The following is a 24,814-nucleotide window of genomic DNA, read 5'->3' on the forward strand; positions in this document are numbered from 1 at the left end:
TGTGTGAAACCTGCACCCGAAACCCAAAATCACACCCGTTTATATATATATATATATATATATATATATATATATATATATATATATATATATATATATATATATATATATATATATATATATATATATATATATATATATATATATATATATATTATATTAAATATTTTGTGGAAAGTTGTAGAAAAAATATATTTTATGTATTTTATTGCGAGTTCGGTTTGGGTGAAAAAATCTGAATCTAACGGGTGTGGGCGTGGGTGTTATTTTTCCACCCGAACACCCTTTGGATTTGGATTCGGGTGTTGATTTCGGATGCGGATTTGAATAGTGCGGAACTCGCACCCGACCCGTTATCAATTTATCATGCTTAATGTGATCATTGGCCATCGAAGAAAAAATTTCAATTGGAGTGTCTACAATATTACTTTTCAATATCACCGGAATCCAAGCAATCTGAAGGGCTATGATAGGGTTAAAACGAATAATGAAATTTATCATAGCCCTAGGAAATGACATGGTTAGAATAAAAAATGAAAATATACAAAAATAAAATAAAATAAAATAGGAGTAACACTTAGTTATTAGCAAATTCCTACAACTGTAACAATGTAAGTGACTTCAATAGTCATAGCTCATAACATGTAACATTAAAGTCCATTTATTGATATGAATGGAGTGAAAATGATGTAACAATCTAACCAAAGGAACACTGCAGCAAGAAGAAAAACCAAAAAATTATCGCATTAACAAACAAAAAAATTCTCAAATGATAAATGGTTAAATATTTTTGTATCTTAATAAATATTTCAAATTTTATTTTTAGTTCCTAGGAAAAAACATATTTTAATTCCTATAAAATTTATATACATTCAGTTTTTAGTTCATATTATTTTCTAAATTTTAAAAATTGTTAATTGCCCTAAAATTTGAATAATTTTTTTTCATACATTTTTAGAATACGGTAAAATATTTATTTATTAAATTTTAAAAATATTTAAAATAAGAAGAATTAAATATGATTTTTTTTTAAATTTAAAAAGATAATGATAAGAGTAGTAAAAATCTCGACTTAAAAATTAAATTTTGAATTTTTTTCAAAAAACTTTTTATAATATTTTAAACATGTCTGCAAAATAATCATTTTAAAATACACATTGGTTTAACAGCGGGACTAAAATTACGTGCATAATAATTCCGAAGAGAACAAAACATGTCACTTTTTTATAGGGAGCAAAAGCAAAATCACGTGCATAATAATTATAAAGGGAATAAAACATGTCACTTTTTTTCATAGGGAGAAAAACATATTTAATTCAATGATAAATAGTGGACAAACACATTAGAAAAAAATCAAATCCACTTAAAAACACTAGTCACTATGTATCTTAATATGTGATGCCTAACATATATAGTTATACGGTCTTAAGCGACTAACCTTTGATAAGATTTAATGTACTATACAGATTTAATTCACCTTAATTCATGTCCAACGTAGTTCTGGAACTTAGACTTGCTCGAAAAAATAAGGAAATACAATATCCTATCCCACACTTTTAACTCAGGATCTATGATTGGCCAAAATTTGATTTATAATCCAAGTTTCACCTTCCTGTACTCATCTATCTACCCCGATACCTAAGATTTGGCTAACCTGGATATAAAGTACAAGTTCGTGTAACACCCGAGGCCGAAGAAGGCGAGGGGTGGTTGCACCGCATGTAACACCTGAGGCCGAAAGGGGCAAGGGCGGTCGCCACATCGGAATGAGAGGTATCCTAAGGTTGTGCAGGTATGGGACTGCATGGTTGAAGGAGTGCATATAAGGATTGATATGTACTACCTATACCAACAAGATGCATCTTCTTTTCGGTAGCACGTACCATAAGAACTCCACAATTAAGCGTGCTTGACTTGGAGCAATATTGGGATGGGTGACCTTCTGGGAAGTTTCCTCGAAAGCGTGTGAGTGAGGTCAAAGCATGCTGAAAAGACCCGTGTTGGTTTGTGGGGACAGTCGATCATCCTAAAAGTAAACTGAGGCGTTACAGTTTGCCTTGCCAGTACCAAGCTCTATGTATTAGCATATAATAAATACTATATAACATCTTTGCATAGTTCATCTCGTAGACGTGGGTTAATGCAACGAAAGTCTTGAAAGGGGTTTGAATTAGGTTTTCAAAACTTTTCCCTTTAGAAAGATTATTCGTATAAGATAAACAATAGTGAATGCAATAAAGAGAAAGATCACACATTCAAAAATCCAGGTTCCCCTTAGAAAATGTTAGTCCAGTCCACCCGCCAAGGTGATTTTGCCATAGAAAAGGACTTAATCTATTAATCATTGAAATGATTACAATTGCACGGGCCAACTGCCGGTGGCTAACAACCAAAACATTGATGAATTCTGTTAGCGATCCCTTAAGAATTTTGATCCAACTGGTCCCCTAAGAGATATAATGATCAACGACTCCTTTAAGAATTCTGATCCAAATGGTCCTCTCAAGAAGATTTCCCACGATGACAAACTGTCGAAGTCTTCTTGAGTATACAGACTAAGACTAGTCACTCAAGGAACAGTCAATAGAAATTGATTAACAAGTTGTGTTTACATGATTGCTTCTATTAATCATATTACACAAATGTTTAAGTACAAATATAACACAAAAGTGTTAAGCAAGATATGAGCAAGAGCTTCTTACTTTTACATGATTCTACAAAGATGTATTTGATAGTTTGTTGAGTAGCATCTTGTAGTAATCTTCTTTCTCTTTTTCCTCCATCCTTTATCCTCTTTAGCTTCAACTTTCGTAATGTTGCAACAGATTTTGCTTTTCTTTGAATACTTGAGCTATGGAGGCAACAACCAGCATTTTGACATTGAGCAACAAGCCTTGGCTGTTTTCCAGCACCTTTTCTTTTGAAGTCTTGATCTTCATTTATAGTCTTCAGAGAAAGAGACGTTGTGAGGATAGAAGAGTCTTTTCTAAATTCCAACGGATAGTATCAAGTGTAGATGTTGGATAGTACAACACGTTTCTTCCTTTTTCTGTAGCTTGCAGCTTTACCATGGAAGATAGCTTTTGAATAGTACAAACTTCTTGGGAATAATGGAGTTGTTCAAACATACCGTTGTACTGAATCTTCTTAAGAAAGTTTCTTCAATTTATCTTCAAATGATGTACTTTTGATCTGAAGTAATAAGCTTGGAAAATATCAACTTCTTATCTTTGTTTTTCCAATGAGTTTTTTTATTAGAAGTTTAGAAACTAATTTGTTATGATAGCATGAAAACATCAAAGTCATTAGGAGCAGAACTTTGTCTTTCAGAAATAATAGCAACAACTTTTCTAAAGTACGATGCATGAATTCTTAGATCAAATCTATATGTGAAGCAAGATAATTGATTTGAGAAGTGAGAAAGAATTCATATAACTTTACATGGAATAGTGTCAGAGTCTTTTAGAGTAGAACAATGTCTTCAAATATTAATGCAACAACGTATCTGAGGAACACGTCTTGATATCTGAGCTTTAAGTCATGACAACTAATTTGTATTTCTGATCTTGATCTTTATCAACTGATCTTGACTATGTCATCGGAGTTGAAAGCAACAGCTCTTTTGACGAACATATCTAGACATCTGATCTTTGAAGCAACAACTTATATTTGATGTAAACTTATTTCTTTTTGACACACTCGGGACTTCTGAAGTAGCAGCTTATTGAGAAGTACATATGAAATCCTCTTTCTAATTAACATTCAGTATTCTTCAGAACTACTGATGTTTCTTCAGAAGTGGAAGAGAGTAGTCTTTTTGACGACAACATATCTGATGATTCTTTAGACAACAGTCTTGAATCACAAAGAGCTTCTGATCTACATACTCAAAAAAACATTAGATACAAAATTTTTTACATATAAAATATATGGGCTATTATCATCAAAACTTAGAGATAAAGTGCAGAACCAAATATTGTTCTAACAAGTCTATCCCGCTATAGTCGAGTGTGTCCCAATTATTCGACTACACTACAGACTTATACATATATAAATATACATACTTCTCTTACTTTCTCATAATTTTATTCTTAAGAAGTATAAGCCTTTAATCACTTTGTCAAAGGCCATAATCATTAACTAACTCGGAATGTAGGTTAAAGTATTAAAAATAGGGTTTTAGGTACATTATTCCTTCATGGTTCGAATCAGACAGGCAAAATTGAAATCCAAAACAAAAAATAAAAACAACCTTTAATTTGAGTCACATTCGAGTCAGACAGTTGCAATTCGAGTAAAGGATTCTTTGAATTGAGTCATGACAATTGTAATTAGAGTAATGGGATCCTTGATTCGAGTCATGAAAACCTTGAGGAAAATCATGAGATTCCTTATTCATATCAGATAGCCAGAATTCCATAGTTTTTCTCTTGATTCGAAGCAGAAATCCCTTGATTCTAGTCAAGGTATTAGAATTCTAAATTTTTACAGTCTTACAACAGAAAACTCAACTCCTAACATGCCACAATATTACTAATTAAGTCATATCATCTAGACATGTTCATATAAGTAATTAACACATAAAGTCACATATATTCTACAACATAACACATCAAAGGATCTTAATTACTAGCATGTTATTGTCATATTATTCTTATCATCTATTCATGATCTTGACATTAAATAACATTGAATCATAATCTACTTTTTATTATAGTCATATCCATTTATAGGATTATATCACGTTTATTCATACAATCCTCAAGGTATCTATATTACCACATGCATGTACAATTCTTGGTTAATTTATGACCATAACCTAGGGGATGAGAAACCCACCTCGATAATTAATGATAATGATGATGATGATTTTTCCTTCTTCTTCTATCCTCATGCAATATGATTATCATTTCTTCCAAAAACCCATGATCCATCTTGATCATCTTTGAAGTTTCATTAGTCTTCCTTTCCTTCAATTTGTGTTTTCCTATCTTGATGCATGCGCTAACCATTAGGTTGAATCGTCTTTTTAGTGCAGCTCCTTTGATGCAGATAACAAGGGTAGAGGAATGGAGACAAGCGAAAGTAAAAGGAACTTGAAGATTGACCCATTCACACATTTTTCTTCTTTCTCATGTGAAATAAGTGTAAGGAGAGAAAGAAAAACGATTTTCACTTTAGATCCATATATATATATATATATATATATATATATATATATATATATATATATATATATATATATATATATATATATATATATATATATATAATGCCATACCAAGTTACTAAATATGCATCTCACTTAATAAGTGTGAAACCTAAATAATTTCCTTATCCATAAATATTTGGCTTAGAAACTTAATGATTTTCTTCTCTCTCTTAGTCTGAACTTGGTATGTATTTAGATTTAACCTTTGAGAAATGACAAAATACCCCTTATGGTTAAAAAAAACTATTTTACCCGTCTCCCTTTAAAGCTCCTTAGTGGATGCATAAGCAGGTTTACCAATTAATGTTCCATGTCGGGATGTTATAATCTCCCCGACTTAAAAAAATTTCTTCCTCTAAATTCACACTTCTTGTGTATCTCTTTCGAGACAAGTTAGTGCCTTGCATCTCACCTTTCTCATTTTTTTGTCAACTTGCATCCTTTGAATCTTTATATTTGCATATACAACCCCTATGATGACAATACTCTTCCTATACCTCAAGGTGAAAAATTTAATGTCTATCACTGCCTTTCCATAAAATTTTTCTTTCAAGTTGGTGTAGATCCCTAAAATTTTATGCTAATTTTTTTAAATAAGCAAAATATAACGGTTCTGCGGGTAAACACATTCTTCTACTTGGCACTTGTCTGCCCTAGGTTCTTCGTGATGACTTTCATACCATCTAAGATTAACCACAGACTAGTTTTACCCTATACTTTTCCTCTACCATTGGTGTATAGGATTTTGAATTCCCATAACACTCTTCAATTTGACCTCGACATGTGTTCCTCTCGTTCCAACATTGTGTCTGACACAATCTCAAACTTGGAAATTATGGTACTCGCTTGAAAATAGTAGCTCCAACTATCGGTTTCTATGACTTCATTCACTTGTAATCTATTATACTTCTAATGAGGACTTATTTCCTTTGTGTCTACACTATCGATTACTTATCCAATTGCTTCATTTTTTGTGAAGAATGATTTAGTACTTCATTCCTGCAATTCCAAGGTTCACTTTATCCAACTTTTTGTCCACTAGTGAATCCTAAGTTGATGACTTATTTTTCTCAATTGAGAACCTCTTCATTTTCCACTACACTACTGTGATTTCAATTAGTTGCATAATACCTTTGGATTCCCTAGTTCCACTCTTTCGCATTCATAATCCACTATGTTTCATAACTCTATTACACTTGAATTTGGTATATTGATAACTCACTAAGTATGAGGTATTCAAGCCTTTAACACTTGATTTATTTTGATATTAAGTAAGCTTATTAGGTTAATATAATTTCACTTTGTTGTTTGAAGTAATTTTGTGAAGAGCATAATAGGTACTCTCTTTTGTAAGATTTTATGTGTGTGTCACATGTCTAGGACTGCTTTGTGATAAGTTTTGGCATGACAGAGCTGAGACATCACTTGAACCTCTATTTTTAGCAAAGTCTTAAATGCAAAGAAGGTTACAAGGAACAAAGGTTTATGGAATTATGGAAAACGTGGCAACAATGTGAAGATTGGTGTGCAAATAAGCTGGAAACAAGAACGAATATGATCAAACACTACAAGATAGCGTCCAACAAAAGTTGTATTACACAAAATGGTGCACGTTATGTCTGGTTATGCAACAAACCTTCCATTGGATGTGTTATCCCATGTATGCTGGAACTTATACTACCTAGAGCTTATTCAAATGAAAAGAGAAGGAGTATGTTGTGATTAGTGGGGCAAAACCAAGAAATATATGTAGGCCCATGATACAATGACAAGACAAAACCCTAAAAGCTAGAGGGTATAAAAGGAACCTCTTGGACGAAATGGAGAGAGGTCCAGAAGTTGGAAACTTAAGAAATTATTTTGAACAACTATCTTACTGAATAAGAAGAAGACTGAACAAATATTGAAGTGTTCTTCCATTCTCCCTCCATTGAAGAAGTGCTAAGCATCCTGGCGTGACAGAACTTGCCTCCTACTGATTGAAAGATTGCAATGAGTAGGGTGTCATACTTAGGTTTACATTTTCTTTTCATTTATGTTTAACAATGTTGAATGTAAGAACTTGTGTTGTTGTATTTCTTTTGGTAGGTGAAACTCACAAACCCCCTTATACAAGGAAATGGAGGTTGCCCTACAACCAAGATATTACAAGACGGAAGATATGATCATTTGCATCTTCTCCATAGAAATTGCTGACACTTAAGTGGACAAGCTTCCTTCCCTACTGTAGATTGAAGTGATTAAGTTTCTCTCCATAAAATAACTGAGCTCAATTTGGTTTAACGGGATAACCAATAATCTCTTGAGATATTAACAAGCTGATATTCTAAATTATGATTTTAAATGGGCTAACCATGAACCTAATGGTAAGTTCATCAATATTGATAATCTTGAACCTTCAAATAAACAAGGCTTACTAAGAGCCTTAAGGGAAGTTTATCAACATTAACGATCTCCAACCTAAATAAACATAGGAACTGATCACACAATCCCCAACGAAATCTTTTAACAGGTTTAACTTTTAACCACATATTTTTATCCCTAAATGGAATGTGTTTGTAACAGCCCGAGCCTTCGGCGTTCCCGGCACTGTCACCTCATGATCTTCTCTACCCCCCTCACTAGTAGAGTTTTTGCCTTTCGTGGGAATCGAACCCTGTACCCTGGGGTTCAAGTACATGTTCATTCCATTCCCACTACCAATTGAGCTAGTCCCACGGAAGGCAAAAACTCTACTAGTGAGGGGGGTAGAGAAGATCATGAGGTAATAGTGCCGGGAACGCCGAAGGCTCGGGCTGTTACAGTGTTCATCCAAGAAACATTAACAAGCTTCTTGGAGATAATGCTACCCATCCAAAATTATAAGGACACCTCACTCACACAAGATATTTCCTCACAAAAGCATTTGACTATAAGAACTAGTGAGAGAAAGTGAAAATACAAATTTAGAGAGAGTGTGTGTGTATCGCAATACACAATTCATTTTCTTGATGAATGAAACAATGAATGAGATCTCTATTTATAGGCTTGAAATCCTCCAGAAGAGGAAACAACATTAAAACCAAAATGAATGTTGTTAATCGATTAATTCATTTAAATGTAATGACTATGATTTCCAAAAAAAAAAAAGGTAAGAAAGGATATGTAGTCGTTACTAATCGTTTAAGTGCATTCAAGTTGCTCTTTAACCGATTAAGTGCATTGACTGACTTTCTTAATTGTTGCATCTTTACTATGCTGAATGTTATCTTTCTTTTGTAATCTTTTACAGTTGTTATCATGTTGCATCTTTATCATACTGAATATCTATTTTGTTATTCACAGTTGTCATCATAAAAAAACATATTACTTACAAAACAAGGTTCCACAAAATTATCTCAAATTCTCTTCTGAAGATCGTGTATCATAACAAAATACTAGTGAAATGAGATTAGTGGTTTACAAGTTAATTTGATGATTTACATATTAATATTCTATTATAACATATATTTAATATTATTATAAAACAATATTGCTTAATTTTTTAAAATTTTTATTTGTTTAAAAAATAATATATATATATATATATATATATATATATATATATATATATATATATTATTGTTTTAGGTTTATTCTTTCACAATATATAAATGAGTCAAATTGACAACTCAATTCGAATTTGACAAAAAACTTTTTTTATTAGCTTAAACTCGACTCATTTAAAACTTATGAACAACTCTAACTCTCCTTACTCATTAATTTAACTCGTTTTTAACACCTAATTTAATACTCAATTTATAAAAAAATTATATCTTTGACTTTATATATATTTTTTAAAGCAAAGAATAAATTAAAGTAAATACTTAATAAATTAAAAGTTAAAAGTATATAATAATTTTATTAAAAAGAAACATAAAATTAAAAAGTTTTGAAAGAGTCTTTGATCATATTCATATAATTTCTTTTCTCCTTTTTCTTGTTGAGTGTATAAGGTCCCATTCTCTTGAGTTGACAACTTTCATTTCTGGGTCTGCTTGATCTTTTCAAAAAGGTTCCAATTTCTTGTTACTTTACACGTTTTTGTTCCTATAAATCATCCATTTTTCGGTTTCTCTTCTTCCTCAGAACTCTTTCAGTTGATTGTGATGTGGAGAGATCCAGGAGTTTCAGCTGATTCTTTCTACCAAACTCGCCCTGATTGCACCGATGTGCCCATTTCTCGATTTAAGATCAAGGTCTGCTTTTTGTTCCAAAGTTTTGATTTTTGTTTCTGGGTTTATTGGAATTGGTGTTGTTAGTCTTGTATGAGCAATGTAACTATGTTGAGCTTGTTGAGTTGATAGCTGATAGAAAATTTTGTTCATTTTGTGGGATAGATTGTGGTTTTGGATCATTGATATGGTTTTGTTGGTGAAATTTGATTCATAGACAGTAATCTAATTGCTTGATTGCTTCATTAGATAGTTGTAATAAATTGAGAATTAAATCTGAATGTTATGTTGGTAATTTACCTTGGATCATGATAAAAATATGGAATGATTAAGTGTCCTTGTTGGGTTTTTGTCTTAAGAAACATTATATGATGTAAATCTATTTGACGATTTTATGCCTTAACAGAAAATTGTTTGCCTTGAGTTGAGATGATGACTTGTAAATTTATTTGGATTTTCTGTCTCATAATGATTGTGTGTTGTTGTTTTATTTTTAACTTCTTGATTTTTGTTACATGGTTCAGCCTGGTAAGACACTAAGTCCGAGAAAATGGCATGCTGCGTTTTCGCAAGAAGGATATCTGGATATCGGCAAGACTTTGAGACGAATCTACCGAGGGGTATTTGCTCTTACATTGTCTGTCTTTTTCAATGTGTTCAATAGTGAATCGTAGTTTGATGGAAAAATATGTCTGATCTTTAACAATGTATGTGCCGTGATGATCGTGTTATTGGTTTTCCTACCCCTAAAGTTATTGAAGAGTGTGGTTTGCTTGTCTGTTTAAGTTTAGAGAGACAGGAATTTATATTTATATATACATTCTTGTTGGTTGGATCTCGAGATTAACGATTTGGGTAGAAGCATGGTCTTGGATAGAACATTATGTGAAAGTTGATACATGTAGCCGACCCCACTTTGTAGGATAACGCGTGGTTGTTGTTGGTTGGTGTTTAATTTGTGAAAATTTTGAACCAGGGAGTCCATCCATCAATTAGGGGAGAAGTTTGGGAATTTCTACTTGGTTGCTACGACCCGAAGAGTACATTTGACGAAAGAGATCAAATAAGACAGCGCCGAAGGTAGTCAGTTTTTCGATTTCATAATTGTTCCAATGTTTTAAAAAAAAAAAAACAAAAGAGCATTGTATGGGTGACACCTCTGAGTCATGGTTCAACTGCTTTAAATTATTCGACCTCTGAGACCTTTGAGTAATACTGTGTAACTTATGACCCGTTGTTTCTGAATTTTAGATCTAAGAAATCTTTACTTAAATTTCACTTTTATGTTTATGATTTCAGGAGGCAATATGCTACATGGAAAGAAGAATGTCGCCAATTGTTTCCTCTTGTTGGAAGTGGTAGATTTATCACATCACCTGTAATTACCGATGATGGCCAGCCGATTCCAGATCCATTGGTTTTGCCAGAAACCAACACAGCCAATGGATTAACTGTACTTCCTCAAGATGATAATAGGCTTTCAAGTATAAATTCTGCAAATAATTTAGAAAATGTGACAGACAAGAAACTGATCCAGTGGATGTTAACTCTCCATCAAATCGGTGTGTGAATTTTGTGTTGTGCAATATTATATTTCTGAAATTTTATGGTAATTAATTTTTATGCATATATGTAACACATTTCAGGTCTTGATGTGGTTCGCACTGATAGGACAATGGTTTTTTATGAGAAGCAAGAAAACTTGTCAAAGCTATGGGATATTCTTGTTGTTTATGCTTGGATAGATAAAGAAGTTGGGTACGGTCAAGGTATAGTTTTTTGCATGACTATTCCATTTAATCTTGCAAACTTGCAAAAAATAAAAATGTTCGAAACACCATATGCAATTTCTTTAAGCTTCCCGTTTTAACATTTCACAATTCTTAACAGGAATGAGTGACCTATGCTCCCCAATGATAATTCTTCTTGATGACGAAGCAGACGCATTTTGGTGCTTTGAGCGTCTGATGCGCAGACTTGTAAACATCTTATCTCTATGCTCTCTTTTATCTTTTATTTCTTTTTGGACCATTTATGACTTATGCTTGATGATACAAATTGTTAATAGTTTTTCATACATTCAGCTTTTTCTCAATTTCTTATGATTTGTGTTCTTGAATTTTTCAAGCGAGGAAATTTCAGATGCACTGGTCGCACTCTTGGGGTGGAGGCTCAACTTAGTAATTTGGCTTCAATTACTCAAGTTATTGATCCAAAACTTCATAAACATATAGGTATTTTATTGCATATGTATTTTTCTATTAATTATTTATGGTCAAATATGGAATAGAATTTTCTAACTCTAATTGGATGGATTTTTTGTCATTCTTGTCTTTTAATTTTGGAGCACAGAACATATTGGTGGAGGTGACTATGTATTTGCTTTTCGGATGCTAATGGTTCAGTTTCGTCGAGAATTTTCCTTTTGTGATTCATTGTATCTATGGGAGGTGTGTTTGGCTTCTTGTTCATTTTGTATATATTCTATTACATTTTCTCAAATGAAGGTTCATTGAGTTTCTTTCGGTATTCATGGATTATAGATGTGCGTGATGGTGTGTGTGTGTGCGATTTTTCTGAGAATCTTTCGGTATTTTGCGATTTTTCTGAGAATCTTTGTAAAATAGTGACTTAATAGTCAAATTTTTAACAGATGATGTGGGCTCTAGAATATGATCCTCACATGTTCTTGATGTATGAAGAAGCTCAAACAGCTTCAGAAAAAGCTGCGGGCATCAAAGGAAAAGCAAAGTCAATCCGACAATGTGGAAAATATGAGAGAGAAAATTTGAAAAATGGAGCAAAGAATACCGATACTCCTCTTCCTATATCAGTTTTCCTTGTTGCCAGTGTGTTGAAAGATAAAAGTACAACACTACTCCATGAAGCGCGAGGCTTGGATGATGTTGTCAAGGTTAGTCACGTGACATTTTTACCGTAAGTTGCATTGAATTAGATCTAGCAATCATTGATACAAATAGAATGAAATATTTTATTTTACCTATTTCATAAACAAGCTATATGAAATTCAATGCTTCTTCATCCATTTCATAAAGATGTTTTTGTTTCTCCGTTTCTCTGATATTTAGCGTATAATATTCCGCAGATATTGAATGACACAACAGGAAATCTAGATGCCAAAAAGGCTTGTATCGAGGCTATGAAGCTTCACAAAAAATATTTGAAAAAGGTAATGCTTTCGATACGTCATAATCTTTAATATGTTTAATGCAATTTCTTAAACTGATTATATACTAAATATAGAAGTAAATTTTTAACTGCTGCAGGCCAAGAAAGCTTAGCACCAAAAATATATTTTCTCCATTTGGGACGATTAAATGATGCGATGCTTCTTGCATGCTGTCAATATTGTTCCTTGGGAGACAATAATGGAGTCATTCAAATTTGGACCGTGATTTACAGAATTGATTAAAGTTTCCGATTAAATTCCCCTATTAAACTGTTGTATGTTAAATTCATTTCATTTCTTATTATCTTGTTCTGTATCCAAAAAAAAAGCAAGTGAAATTGTGTATGAAAATAGAATGTTGTACAAACATTGTAATTTGTAACATATTTGTGATTGTATGAAAGTTTATAAAAGGTTAAAATATTATGGTTGAAGTTTTTATAAACATTAGTCCTCTCCCCGTCCAAAATTTCGAATTTCGAATTCAAATCGCATGAGAAAATCAAAGATATTGATGACAGTTAAAAAAGAGAAAAATTAAGCTATCAACTTAAACTAATAATAGATACACAAAAAGGCCATCTACTTTGTAATATGAACTAGATATGTACTGAACTTTTTAAAGTTCCACTCAATCTTGTATCAGATCATATATACTGTTATGTACTTTTACACAAAAAGATGCATCACTCATTATGTGATCTGTTATAGGCACACACACACCGTCTTGATGATGAGACACGAAATGCAGTTCTTACCAAAGCCACAGTTTCCAACCGATTATCGACAAAAACTCAGAAAAAGCGATCTGTTGTGAGCAAGAATGTCATAAATGCTGTGAAAATGACTGCAATGATGCTGATAGAAGATTTATGTCCTGAACCTTTAGCAGGTCTATGTGGAGGAAGTGAACATTCCATTCCATTGAAGAACACCTTAGAAGGAAAAGCGTCGCGCACGACGTTGAATTCTTTAGTGTATTTCTTGTGAAAAGAAACCACTGATTGTTGTTTCCCGGGCACCCTTGGATCTTTTGCGCGAGTTCCATTAGTTTCTCCTGCTAAGTAATTCAACCCTTTAAGTCCTTGAAAGAAAATGGTTCTGATACCGGGAATTCTCGTCCCGTTAAACGAATAAACATCTTGAAAATCTTCGAAAGACCTGTCGAACTTAAGTGCGGCGAACCAATCGTCGAAGCCGAAATTCTCCCAATTGAAAAGTGTTATCCTAGCTGTCCATCCCTCCTTATGATCTGAACTTACATGCCAGTTAATACTAACAGGACAATTATCTCCACAAGGTAACTTACTTGGAACGCGCATGTGTTTGAGTTTTGCCCAAGCGCGTGCCTTTACCGTTCGGTTCTCGAAAGGGACGAGAAGTGCGTCAGGTGGAAGAAGTAAAGGCGAAGCGTTAGGATTACATTTCCTTGTATCATCGCAACCTCCACAAGCACATGTGTTACAGGGGATAGCAGATTCGTTATAGAAAGCCGAGAACGAAACGCAACACCGATTTTCTTTCGGCTTCGGTTTCGTAATGTTGCAAACTACCTGCCAACTTGCAACAGCTGTTGAAATTGCTGTAAGTCCACTAGGATCAGGAAATTGTTGTGCATCAACCCTAATTGGTGGTCCACATGCGTATTTAGGGTTAATAACTCCATCAATATGCCATTTCATTGGTGGTGTAAGTGCTGTTCTGTTATCATCAGGTGGTATTTTGAAAACTTGCAACTGAAAAATTGATCTTGCTTTGTTCTTATCCATAATAGGTGGTAAAACAGTACCATTCCTACAACACCAAGGTATTTTACCAACTTTTTCATCTTCTGCTCTTTCAGTCGGAAGATCGGAGAGAATAGGTTTCTTTTGACAGTTTGCAACCGTCGAGAAATCTAAGTCACCGTAGTATCTTCCGGCCGGACCGTATAAACATTCCGAAGGGTCTTTTATGCGAGCATAAGCACCTTTTAGAGTGTTAATGAATTCTCCCTTTTGCCATTCCCATGTTATGTTCCAATGATCGAGACGACCTAATGGATGATTGTTGTCTATGGTTACTTGCGCGTAGTAGCTCGTGTGGAAGGCTTGAAGAACATCGTAAGATATGGTTAGATCGCCATAGCGACGGGGAAGGAACTTTGTTTTCTTATTCAGTTTAGCTTTAACTTTTGGGTCCTTCTTGCAGCATACAAACATTCTTGAACCTGCGAAATGATCCATAATATAAATTAAATTGTAACCGATTTTATTTACGTATCAGCCGAATAACAGACATGCATGCATGCATGCATGCAAGAAGAGATAAAAAAACAAAAGATAAAATACCTCTACGACCAGGTTGAGGGCATTTGAAGCCATCATTCATAAGCTTAATAGTTTTAGGCATAGGAGTAGCACTTGCACCAAGTCCAAACTGAGTTCCACTCATCTTAACCCTAACAGCCATTTGATTATAATCACCAGCTGTTTCAATGGCAGTTTTCAAATCTGTCATAGGATTTCCAGCAATTGTAGTCCCATTCCCTACCTCGGCCGGAAAATCCTCCGAGTCAACCGGAACAGCTCCATCCGCGGAAACAAGAATCTCCCTATGCTGAAACCCAATATACATCTTCCAATCTTTAAGTTCCTCATCTCCAACATTCATCAAAGACACTTCGGCTTTAAACGCCCACGCTTGTTTCGTCACGTTTTTCACGTGCGGATATTCCTTCTCCCTTCCAGTTAAAGCATACGTTAGAAATATTCCGTCGCAGTTGTCGAGTTCAGCCACGGGCGGTGGCGGTGCTGCAACATCATCTTGTCCATGACAGATATCGAAACCGGACAACAAAAACAACAATGAGAATATTAAGAGAAATGTTTTATACGAGGAAGTCTTTGCTTCCTTAATAAATTTCATGCTTTGTTTTTTTTTTGGTTTTTAAGGTGTGAAGAAATGGTTACGGCCGCGGTAATACGCCGCGGCTGAAGAAGGAAAAACTATAGGGAGAAGAGAATGTTATGTTATGTTTTATTTATATGATGTAGAGGGAAAATTGGAAGAGAAAGGTGATGGTGAAAGCTATGTTCCACTAGTTTTAGCGTTTGTTTCGGAAGGACAGGTAAATTTGTTTGCTATATTTGGAGATTGTGTTTTTAAGGTTGTTTGTATTAATAATGTAATTTGTTTTTGGTTGTTGTAAGGAAAGAAAAGAAAGTTAGTAATGAACTGTGTTGTTACTTTTATGTGAACTTTCTTGCTAAATTATGATGAGTTATAGTTTGAACAAATAACTATTTTTCCTCGAAAAATAAGGTGACATGAACCAATTATGATGGTTTTTGTGTATTAGTTAATTAAGCTAAATTTAGTAATTTGGTTGTTCATGAAGGAATACAATAAGGTTGTTTTTTAATCAAACAAAATATTCTTGATTATACTAATTTTAATAATATTTGTCAAAAAGTTATTATTATTATTATTATTATTGTATTTTATGAAGAGAATTTAGTTAATATGTTTTTTTAAGAAATATCTTAATAATTAAAGTAAAAAAATACATTTCTAATAAAATTTTGACCTTTATTTTGAATTGGTTTTTTTATGTTGTTTTCTAAAATGGATCATTTATGTGACATTCTATTTGCATTATTAGTCGTTAAATTATTCATTTTACAATGTGTACTTGTTAAAAGTATAATACATAACAATTGCTTCTGATTAAAGGCTATCAGATGCTTTAAGATTTATTGTAGAGTTGAGAGCTTACGGGGGTACGGGGATAAGAGGTTAGAAGATATGTATATGTGATTTCCTTGTGAGAGAATCAGATTGTCCCACTTAATTTCAGTGTTATATTTCGGACAACAATTAATGCAACAGATGAGAACAACACATTTAATAAAAGAATAATATTAATTAAATTTGCCGACCAAAAAATAATGCATCACCAAAGCTTAAGTCTAGGCCAAACCAAACTAAGTCGACCTGGATGAATGGAAAACGGCGGCTGGAGCGTGGGTATGATGATTTTTGGTGGTGTGCACTTGCTCCCTTTTGCAAAATTGTGTACCCCTTGGGGCTCACCTCAAAAGTCGACTCTCCTTTATATAAGCATTACTAAAATGGGTTATCCCTCCAATATGAGACTTTAAGGAAATTTTTCTAATTTATATTTTCACACAATAGTTCATCCTCATACTTATTTCTTACCAATTTCAAGTCAATTTATCTTTTAAGTTCCAACAATCCATCATTTGAATTTAATAAGTGTTCCAGAAGTAACGTCAAATGTTTCTAAGATTGTGCATCAACAGAGAAGTATATGACTTGAACCTTTGCATGGTAACTAGGATTCTTATTCAACAAGAGTGAATCATAGTCTTGAACTCTATCTTAGACATTAAACACACTCATTACCTTTTATTAGAATATATTCTATTAGTATGTGATTTAATGGCCAAGCACGTCAATCCTAGTTTAATGAAGGCTCTAGAAATCTCACCTCAAAATTTTATAAGAATAGGCCTAAGTTTCACAATCACACGTGTGAGTCTACTAAGAGTACTCTTTTAGCTTGGTACTATACTCATACAGAGTATAAATTTAATTAAAAGTTTCTATCATCTCATTCTCTTATCGGTTCATGATTCATGCTTCTTATATTTATACTAGCATGATCATCTCATATTACTCACAACTTGTTACTACTCATTAAAATCAATTCTTGGTATGTCTTGTCTTTTAGATTGAGTTATCATCATGAGTAACTCAGTTATCTAAATACATTAGTCTCATCTTCTTAGATGTATTACGAATTTTCTCTCTATTTATTCCGTTCATAAAAGGATCTGCTAAATTTTCATCATTATCTACATGATCCACTCTTACAGTGTCTTAGTAGCATACAAGTGTTTGTGATTCGTAAGCACCTCTTAGCTTTTGTTGCATTAATTGAAAATGATTACATTTGAAGATGATCCTCAAACAGGAGGAGGAGTACCAACAAGTGCTAAGTGTTATGCAAGGGGACAAGTTCAAACTGAAGGATGTTTATCTTGTTATAAAAAATGAAGAGCCTAATGTATCTTGGTGCAAGATGTTGTAGAACAATCTGGCGAGGCCCCATGCCCAATTTATTCTCTGGCTTGCGTGCCATGATAGACTGGCCACAAAAGAGAGACTGCATAGATTCAAGTTGATTGACAACCCCTACTGTGTGTTCTGCCAGAAAGTGGAGACTACCCACCATATGTTTTTTTCTTGCCCAGGTACAAAACACATTTGGTGTAGTGTCCTCAATTGGATTCAGATTCTGCACCAGCCCTCTAACCGGAAGGAGGAGCTTGATTGGCTGGTCAAGTGGTGCAAAGGGAGAGGTTGGAAGAGCATTATTCTCAAGTGTGCCGCTACGAAAACCATCTACCACACTTGGAAGTACAGAAATGCGAAGGTTTTTTGGAATGATAGGAATAGTAACAGTATATTGAAAGAGATTATAGATGCTTTGGTGTATAGAATTTGGAAGAATAGGACATTTATGAAGCATCTAGCCATGCTTATGGTCTAGAGGCTAATTTTTATATTTCGTTGTTGGTTTGTCTTTGGGGCTGGATCGGTTGCGATCGCCCTGTGTAAATAGTTTTTTGAATTAATATATCCTTTGATTCAAAAAAAATGATTTCGTTTGTGATTCGTAAGCACCTCTTAGTTTTTGTTCCATTAATTGAAAGAAATTACCTCTTAGTTTTTGTTCCATTAATTGAAAATGATTTCATTTGTGATTCGTAAGCACCTTTTAGTTTTTGTTAACATGAAGAGAGCAAAAATCCAAAGGTAATAGTAGATGGTGGTGAATGATGGCAGAGGCACACGGAGGACACAGTGGTGTGGATGCGGTGGTTAGAATTGATTACTATGAATATGATTTTGTGCAACAAGTTGTGGCAGTGGAGCAAACGCAGAAGCTGAAGTTAATATGTTTTTGTGTATTAGTCCATTTTTCAATCTATTGTAAGAATACATGTCACATGTGATTGATCTAATGGTTGGTAATAGCTAAAAGTTAGATTAACTTTACCGCCTTAAAGTTAGAAAATCCGGTCCCCAATTTCACATACAATCAATCCTCAATCTCTTATATTTTTTTGCTAAATTACAATTTTGGTCCCCCTATTTTGTTTCATTCACGAATTTAGTCCCCTTATTTTAAATTCAAACAATTTTAGTCCCCTATTTTATATTTAAACAGTTTTAGTCTCCTCTCATATTTTTTCAAAGAAAATCGATGAGATTTTTAATTTTTTAACTTATATTTTTATCTACGAAATTTAATAATAAGTTTATATGTGATGATTTGTCTAATTTGTCATTTAAAAAGTGAAAATATCGTTAATTTTAAATAAAAAAGTATGAAAGGGGACCAAAATTGTTTAAATATAAAATAGGGGGACCAAAACTGTTTAAATTTAAAATAGGGAGACCAATTTCGTGAATCCGAGAAAATAGGAGGACCAAAACTGTAATTAAGTCAATATTTTTATAATATTCATAATTTGATTTTTTTTCTTAATAAAACCATTGATTATCTACAAACATACAAAAACAATATTGATTTTTACACTTTAGAAACTTTGGAAAACTGAACTCCATTTTTAGTTCTTCTCGTCAATCTCTAGCACTTTGTACATGACTGATAAAATTCAAGTCATTGTTTCAGAACAGGAATATATTCAAGTCATTGTTATAGTGAACAGGAAATTTTTATGCCCAATATTAAAATTTCTTACAGGTTTTTTTTCTTGACAGTACAAGACTATATTAAAGGTGGGAATAGTTATAAAGCATAATTGCATACAACATCTTGCTATGGAGAGGAAGCACTTTGTACATGACTGATAAAATTCAAGTCATTGTTTGAGAATAGGAATATATTCAAGTCATTGTTATAGTGAACAGGAAATTTTTATGCCCAATATTAAAATTTCTTACAGGTTTTTTTCTTGACAGTACAAGACTATATTAAAGGTGGGAATAGTTATAAAGCATTATTTCATACAACATCTTGCTATGGAGAGGAAGCAACCAGGTTAAGAACTGAGGTATGAATGTCTCTTGTTTAACATGCTCTACTTCCATTTTGTTTAAAGTTTCAAACTAATTGAGAAACTACATGGAACGAGCAAACCCTGATAGTAAAATTGTTCTGAAGACAAAAATATGGAATAACATTCTAGATACAGTAACTATATTTTTGGCAGAAATATCTGAAATTGGAGTAATCTGCTAAGGCTGTTCAAAGTCATGTACCAGATCCTAATTACCATATTAGTACACTTTCTTTTATATGTACATCACAAGATTTTCCTTCGCCCATAAGCCAAAAAAACCATGTCAGTTGACAGTTATCTCCTCCATGTTACTTATGTCCTCGTTATAATGAGTCTTTGGCTCTAAATCAATGAACTGGTTTGATTTACTAGCTAAGTGGGAAATGCTAACCCTCCCTTGACGCTTAATATAATCAGCAACAGCTTTCATCTCTTCTTGTGAGATGTAAATGAATTTCCCCCTATCATCCATGACACCCGAAAGCCGGCCTGTCACATAAATAAATAAATGTTTATGTTCGTTACCAGATTGCACAAGTAATAAAAAAAACTTCAACTTGGTAAATAAAAAATAATAATAAGAATCATAAGACCTATATAGATGCTTAGAGAGTAGGCAGCGATAAAACCTATCCAATTTGTAGGAAACTTCTAAGTAAAATCAATAAGAGTATGGACAGTCCATGGCTTGCAACAATGGGATATAAATTATAAATTAAAAAATTGGCAGTCTCAATCATGTCAAAGATTTCTTCAACTTACTGAAGCACTTGTCAATGACATGGCCATCTAATCTAACATGGTAAATTGGCTGTATATGAGTTCAAAAGGAGTAGTTGGTGATGGAGAAAACAAAATCTAAAATGAACAATAAAACAGGGGGAGTGTAATACTTACTTCTTTTGATGGTAATTTAAAAGAAAGGATACAGGAAAGGCTCTTACCCATACTTTCCAGAGATGCAATGCGATTGATACATTCCTGCATCAGTTTATGATGTCATAAAATAAGAAGCCCGTAGTTGAAAAATCTATCACTCAGATATAAGAAATTGATATAGTGCCAAACAAACTGTAAATAGGGTTACACTACTTAGAAACCTAAGAAAAGGATCTGACCAGTCAGCTTAACACCAGTAAAATTATAAAGTTGTTGAGATATCATTCCATTGTAATATGGTTCAGATTTGATTTTGTTGTATCTTATGCTTACATAATCCCGAACTAAAGAGACTGTTTCTTTATCCTTTTATATAAACATTCTAGAAATTATTTATGTATATTCATTATTGAGACTCAAATAGGTGCCAAGGCTTTCCCAACCAGAAACCCCAGTTTTGCATTTGGAACAGAGGAGTAAATTCTATAACTTTAGGGAAAAGAAAATAGATTTTGATGGGATGGCGGTAAGTGATCCACGTGGCTAATGGCTTATGGAGTACCAAGTCCGTGTGTAATACTAGTCACATTTGTTAATATAAACAGAGAGATAACTCATTGTGTGAATAACTGTATATAACCAATCTCTGTATATTACTCGACTACTATGGTCTCTCTATTATAGCACCCTTGTTTTCCCTTTCTATCTACACTTGTTTTCTTTCAACACTGCTAAACACTCCTACAACTAAATATATAAATAGAAAAGTCAAACAAAATGCAAAATATCTATCATATAAATCAAAAAACATAATAGCATAGCAGAATTTCTTACTCTGTTACACTGTGGCTCCCATAAATTAGAAGCAAAAAACAATTTAAAAAAATAAGAGGTGGTAGAGGGAATAGATTGGATGATTCCGATAAAGGAAAAGAATGGAAAAAAATACCTGTGTACGCAATTTAAATTCTGCAGCAAGATCTTCTAAGGGAACACATTTGTGCTTCTGAATGATTACACAAAATTGAATAGTTATAAAGCATCCCACATAGTTACAAATATAATCCTAACTCATTTTCATTAGGTTTCAAGGCCCTAGGGAAATAAATAAACTTTGGACAACTTATTAGGAAAAAAACACGTAAAGAGTCTCTATGGTTCAAGGGGCGGGCAGGAGAGAAAGGGAGAGATTTTAAAATGATTTGTGTTTTGTTCGACAGGGGGAGGCGGAGAGGTTTTAATGGAGGGAAAATGTGAAATTACATTTTCACTCTTATAATATTTCATGTCATATTAAGTACAGGGCTATTTAAGTCTAAATTATAACAAGTATTCTCTCCCTTCCAAATTCCCCCATTTTGAAGGGGAGCTAAAATGAGCTTAGGAGAGATTTGGATTCCCTACCTTCCCCTCCTTTCCCATCAAAAAAGAAAAAGCACCAAACCACTAAAAATAATAATCCCTCCCCTCCGTTCCTCTCCAACTAGACCCTAAGGATATAGAAAGTACAAATCAGAAAATAACCTTTATATACTCAACAAAATTGGCAAGCAAGTCTTCAGTTTTATCCTGCTCCTCTTCAAGTGTACCCTCATCATCAACTGAAAATTCGCCTTTCCACTTCTCAAATTCAAATGCAGCAGCTTCCTCTTCCTTAGCCTTTTGAGCTTTGGCTTCCTCTTCCTACATGAACATGTGCTTTTCCAATCAACAGACCATAAGAAAGCCCATCCTAAGATTAAATCAGAACAAGGATATTGACTCACCAACTTACGCTCCTGTGCCTCACGCTCCTCATCCTTCAACCTCCGCATTTCTGAATAACGGTCCTGTTTTGACTGCTTTGAATCTCGGGTAGCTTCTTCAGCCTTTCAAAAAGATGGACCAAAATCTAATCAACTACTTAACTTTAAAAAAAATGGTCCCCTTTCCCGCATCAAATAACGAGTAGGAATACATACATCTTGAAAAAACCAACTGGTCATTTAACCAATGAAAAAGCTAATATTGATTTCAAATAAATAAAAAAAAAAACAACAAATTGACGACATAATTGATTACTAGTATTGTCAAATTATTTTGTAGTCTTAGAGCACTAAGCAATAGGGTACTGCTTTATGTAGAGTCATGGTGGCGGCAATATATGGTTGTTTAATCATTGCCCATTTTTAATATTGAGTTATGACCTGAGAACAAAATTAAATTACTAATGCCATTTTAGGACTTGCACCTGTTCTCTCACGCTTGTTTTTGTGTTCTGTTATCAGTACTTTTGTACACGGTTGTGTACTGTACACGACAGATTTTAATTTTTGACATGGGGTCATCTGAGTGAAGGGCTTTGGTAAACAAAAAGGCTTTGGTTTTTTACCTCAAGAGAGTGTGGCCAGAAGAAAGTTGTTGCTGGCACCCGCAGCTGCAACAAATAACAGTAAAAAAATCCACCAAGAAGGATTTTGATGACACTCTCAATGTTAATGAGTTAAAAGAAAGGGAAAGGGTCTCAACCTCGGCTAAGGGAAGCAACAACTGTTAAGACTCAAATTGTGATAGTGGGCCCAAAAGGGCAAATAGCACATCAGCTACTCAAGCCCACTTTGTGGGTAGCTTTATTAGGAAAATATAGGAATGAGGAGAGGAGGAATGTGACGTGGCAAAGGGGAAGAGGGGAAATTAATTGTGTGACTGGTTTCTGTTATAAGGGGAATATGAGGGGAAAGGGGAATTCATTTGGAATATTTTCCGTGAGATGTAATAGTTTCATTTTCAATCAATAATACTATTTTTCAGTTCTCTTAATTTGGGTTATCTCTGCTACTCCATTCCTTCCTCTTTTGTTCCCTTTTCATCTAAAATAATTTCCTTTTGTTTTTCGAAACCCATTCATGACCAATTCCTCCGGTTTTTAATTGGTTTTTGGAAGAGCATTCCTATGGGTTAATTTGATAGGTTGCCAAGCCAAGTTTCTATTCATAACAGAGGTTAATTTGATAGGGTTAATTTGATAATTTGATAGTCAAATTCAAATTACTATGCTCTTTGGAACAGAGGTTACAAAGACATTGCAAATAACAAGAAGCCAGTCAAATGTATATCATAGTACCTTTCTTTAATAGATTAATAATACTAACAGTAAAAGAATGAACCAGAATTAACATGATATAAAGAAAGAATACCTGCCGCCGAGCTTCCCTCTCTTGCCTTTTGATTTCCTTTTTCTTTGATGCTTTGGCCTCATAGTCATCACCAGCACCTTCATTGTCACTTTCATCCGCAGACTCTGTTCAAATGTATACAGTTTATCACTTCAATCAAGCACATTTCACGGATTAATTTGATCATTTACTCAAATCTAACGAAAAAGTAAAACAAAATCAAACGAACTATATGAGGAACAAGGAGGCAGGAACCTTGTTGCGTTGCAGGCTGAGCCGACGAAGTGCTAGCTCCAGATGCAGCCGGTCTTCTCCGCATGCGGCGAGTAGCGGTGGCACGAACGACGGTTTCTCTCTGAGGAGCCTGATGATTTATTCACGATTGAACTAAGAATTCGAATTTTCTTGAATAAATGTGGTGAAATTAGGGTTTTGGTTTGGGAATTGCAAACCTGTTGAGGCTCTTCGTTGGAAGAGGAAGATCGAGAATCGTGATGGCGCTTCCATAGATAGAGAGGGATTAGTGCTGCAAGAAAAAGCATCGAGAGTATAGCTACGAGTAGTTCATCCATTGTTGATGCAAAGAAACGAAACGCTATCGATCTCTTTGCGGTTCGCGTTGTTCTTCTTCCTCTTCTTTCTTTTATTTCTCTCGGAATTGATTTCTCAACTGTGAAAGTGTTTCTCAAAAGAGTATAAAATAAAACTTTATTGCAATATTTAGGGGTGATCAAAATCAAACCAACCCAATAGAAAACCGTAAACCAAACCAAACCAAACCGAAACCGCAAAAAACCGCATTTGGTTCGGATTAGTTTGGGTCAGTTTTTACAAAACCGCACGGTTCGGTTCGGTTTGCGGTTTGTATTTTGTAAACCGAACCAAACCGAATCAAACCGCACTATGTTACAACCTAAATTTTACTAACTCACATCCAACCCAAACTTAAACTTATTATACATTAACATTATGATTACGAACAATTTTCTCATCTTTACACATATAATTTCAGTCCCGATCTTCTAAAATCTCTAATAACATTATCGCATCTTCTTTGCCACATACATCTTCCCTCTTCTTCTATAATC

General features: G+C 33.8%; 3 protein-coding genes across 3 annotated transcripts; 1 reads left to right on the forward strand and 2 right to left on the reverse strand.

Moving 5' to 3' along the window:
- Positions 1–9,148: 9,148 nt before the first annotated feature.
- On the forward strand, positions 9,149–13,016 carry LOC131653634 (uncharacterized). Its single transcript, XM_058923881.1, has 11 exons — positions 9,149–9,429; positions 9,930–10,025; positions 10,382–10,485; positions 10,705–10,967; positions 11,052–11,174; positions 11,296–11,384; positions 11,534–11,639; positions 11,758–11,855; positions 12,059–12,319; positions 12,512–12,595; positions 12,693–13,016. Exons 1-11 carry the CDS (start codon positions 9,340–9,342, stop codon positions 12,705–12,707), a joined length of 1,329 nt encoding a protein of 442 aa, XP_058779864.1. The 5' UTR covers positions 9,149–9,339; the 3' UTR covers positions 12,708–13,016.
- A 94-nt stretch (positions 13,017–13,110) lies between these two features.
- LOC131653633 (COBRA-like protein 10) lies at positions 13,111–15,580 on the reverse strand. Its single transcript, XM_058923880.1, has 2 exons — positions 14,926–15,580; positions 13,111–14,804 (listed from the first exon to the last, which is right to left on the reverse strand). The coding sequence occupies exons 1-2, from the start codon at positions 15,500–15,502 to the stop codon at positions 13,390–13,392; spliced, it is 1,992 nt and encodes a 663-aa protein (XP_058779863.1). The 5' UTR covers positions 15,503–15,580; the 3' UTR covers positions 13,111–13,389.
- A 4,112-nt stretch (positions 15,581–19,692) lies between these two features.
- LOC131653635 (DDRGK domain-containing protein 1-like) lies at positions 19,693–24,404 on the reverse strand. The gene is made up of 8 exons (XM_058923883.1): positions 24,179–24,404; positions 23,982–24,090; positions 23,748–23,851; positions 22,338–22,439; positions 22,096–22,254; positions 21,521–21,577; positions 20,637–20,673; positions 19,693–20,181 (listed from the first exon to the last, which is right to left on the reverse strand). Exons 1-8 carry the CDS (start codon positions 24,296–24,298, stop codon positions 19,976–19,978), a joined length of 894 nt encoding a protein of 297 aa, XP_058779866.1. The 5' UTR covers positions 24,299–24,404; the 3' UTR covers positions 19,693–19,975.
- Positions 24,405–24,814: the final 410 nt, after the last annotated feature.

The sequence above is a fragment of the Vicia villosa genome, linkage group LG2 (genome assembly GCF_029867415.1).
Source record: "Vicia villosa cultivar HV-30 ecotype Madison, WI linkage group LG2, Vvil1.0, whole genome shotgun sequence".
Taxonomy (NCBI): domain Eukaryota; kingdom Viridiplantae; phylum Streptophyta; class Magnoliopsida; order Fabales; family Fabaceae; genus Vicia; species Vicia villosa.

Excerpts from the sequence above, each read along its gene's own strand:
- LOC131653635 (XM_058923883.1), bottom strand. The coding sequence starts at position 24,298 with ATGGATGAACTACTCGTAGCTATACTCTCGATGCTTTTTCTTGCAGCA. Across the intron at positions 22,255-22,337 it reads AGGCACAGGAGCGTAAGTTG|GAAGAGGAAGCCAAAGCTCA; the intron begins GTGAGTCAATAT and ends ATGTTCATGTAG. Across the intron at positions 20,674-21,520 it reads AATTTAAATTGCGTACACAG|GAATGTATCAATCGCATTGC; the intron begins GTATTTTTTTCC and ends AAACTGATGCAG.
- LOC131653633 (XM_058923880.1), bottom strand. The coding sequence starts at position 15,502 with ATGAAATTTATTAAGGAAGCAAAGACTTCCTCGTATAAAACATTTCTC. Across the intron at positions 14,805-14,925 it reads CCCTCAACCTGGTCGTAGAG|GTTCAAGAATGTTTGTATGC; the intron begins GTATTTTATCTT and ends ATCATTTCGCAG.
- LOC131653634 (XM_058923881.1), top strand. The coding sequence starts at position 9,340 with ATGTGGAGAGATCCAGGAGTTTCAGCTGATTCTTTCTACCAAACTCGC. Across the intron at positions 10,968-11,051 it reads GTTAACTCTCCATCAAATCG|GTCTTGATGTGGTTCGCACT; the intron begins GTGTGTGAATTT and ends AACACATTTCAG. Across the intron at positions 12,320-12,511 it reads GCTTGGATGATGTTGTCAAG|ATATTGAATGACACAACAGG; the intron begins GTTAGTCACGTG and ends AATATTCCGCAG.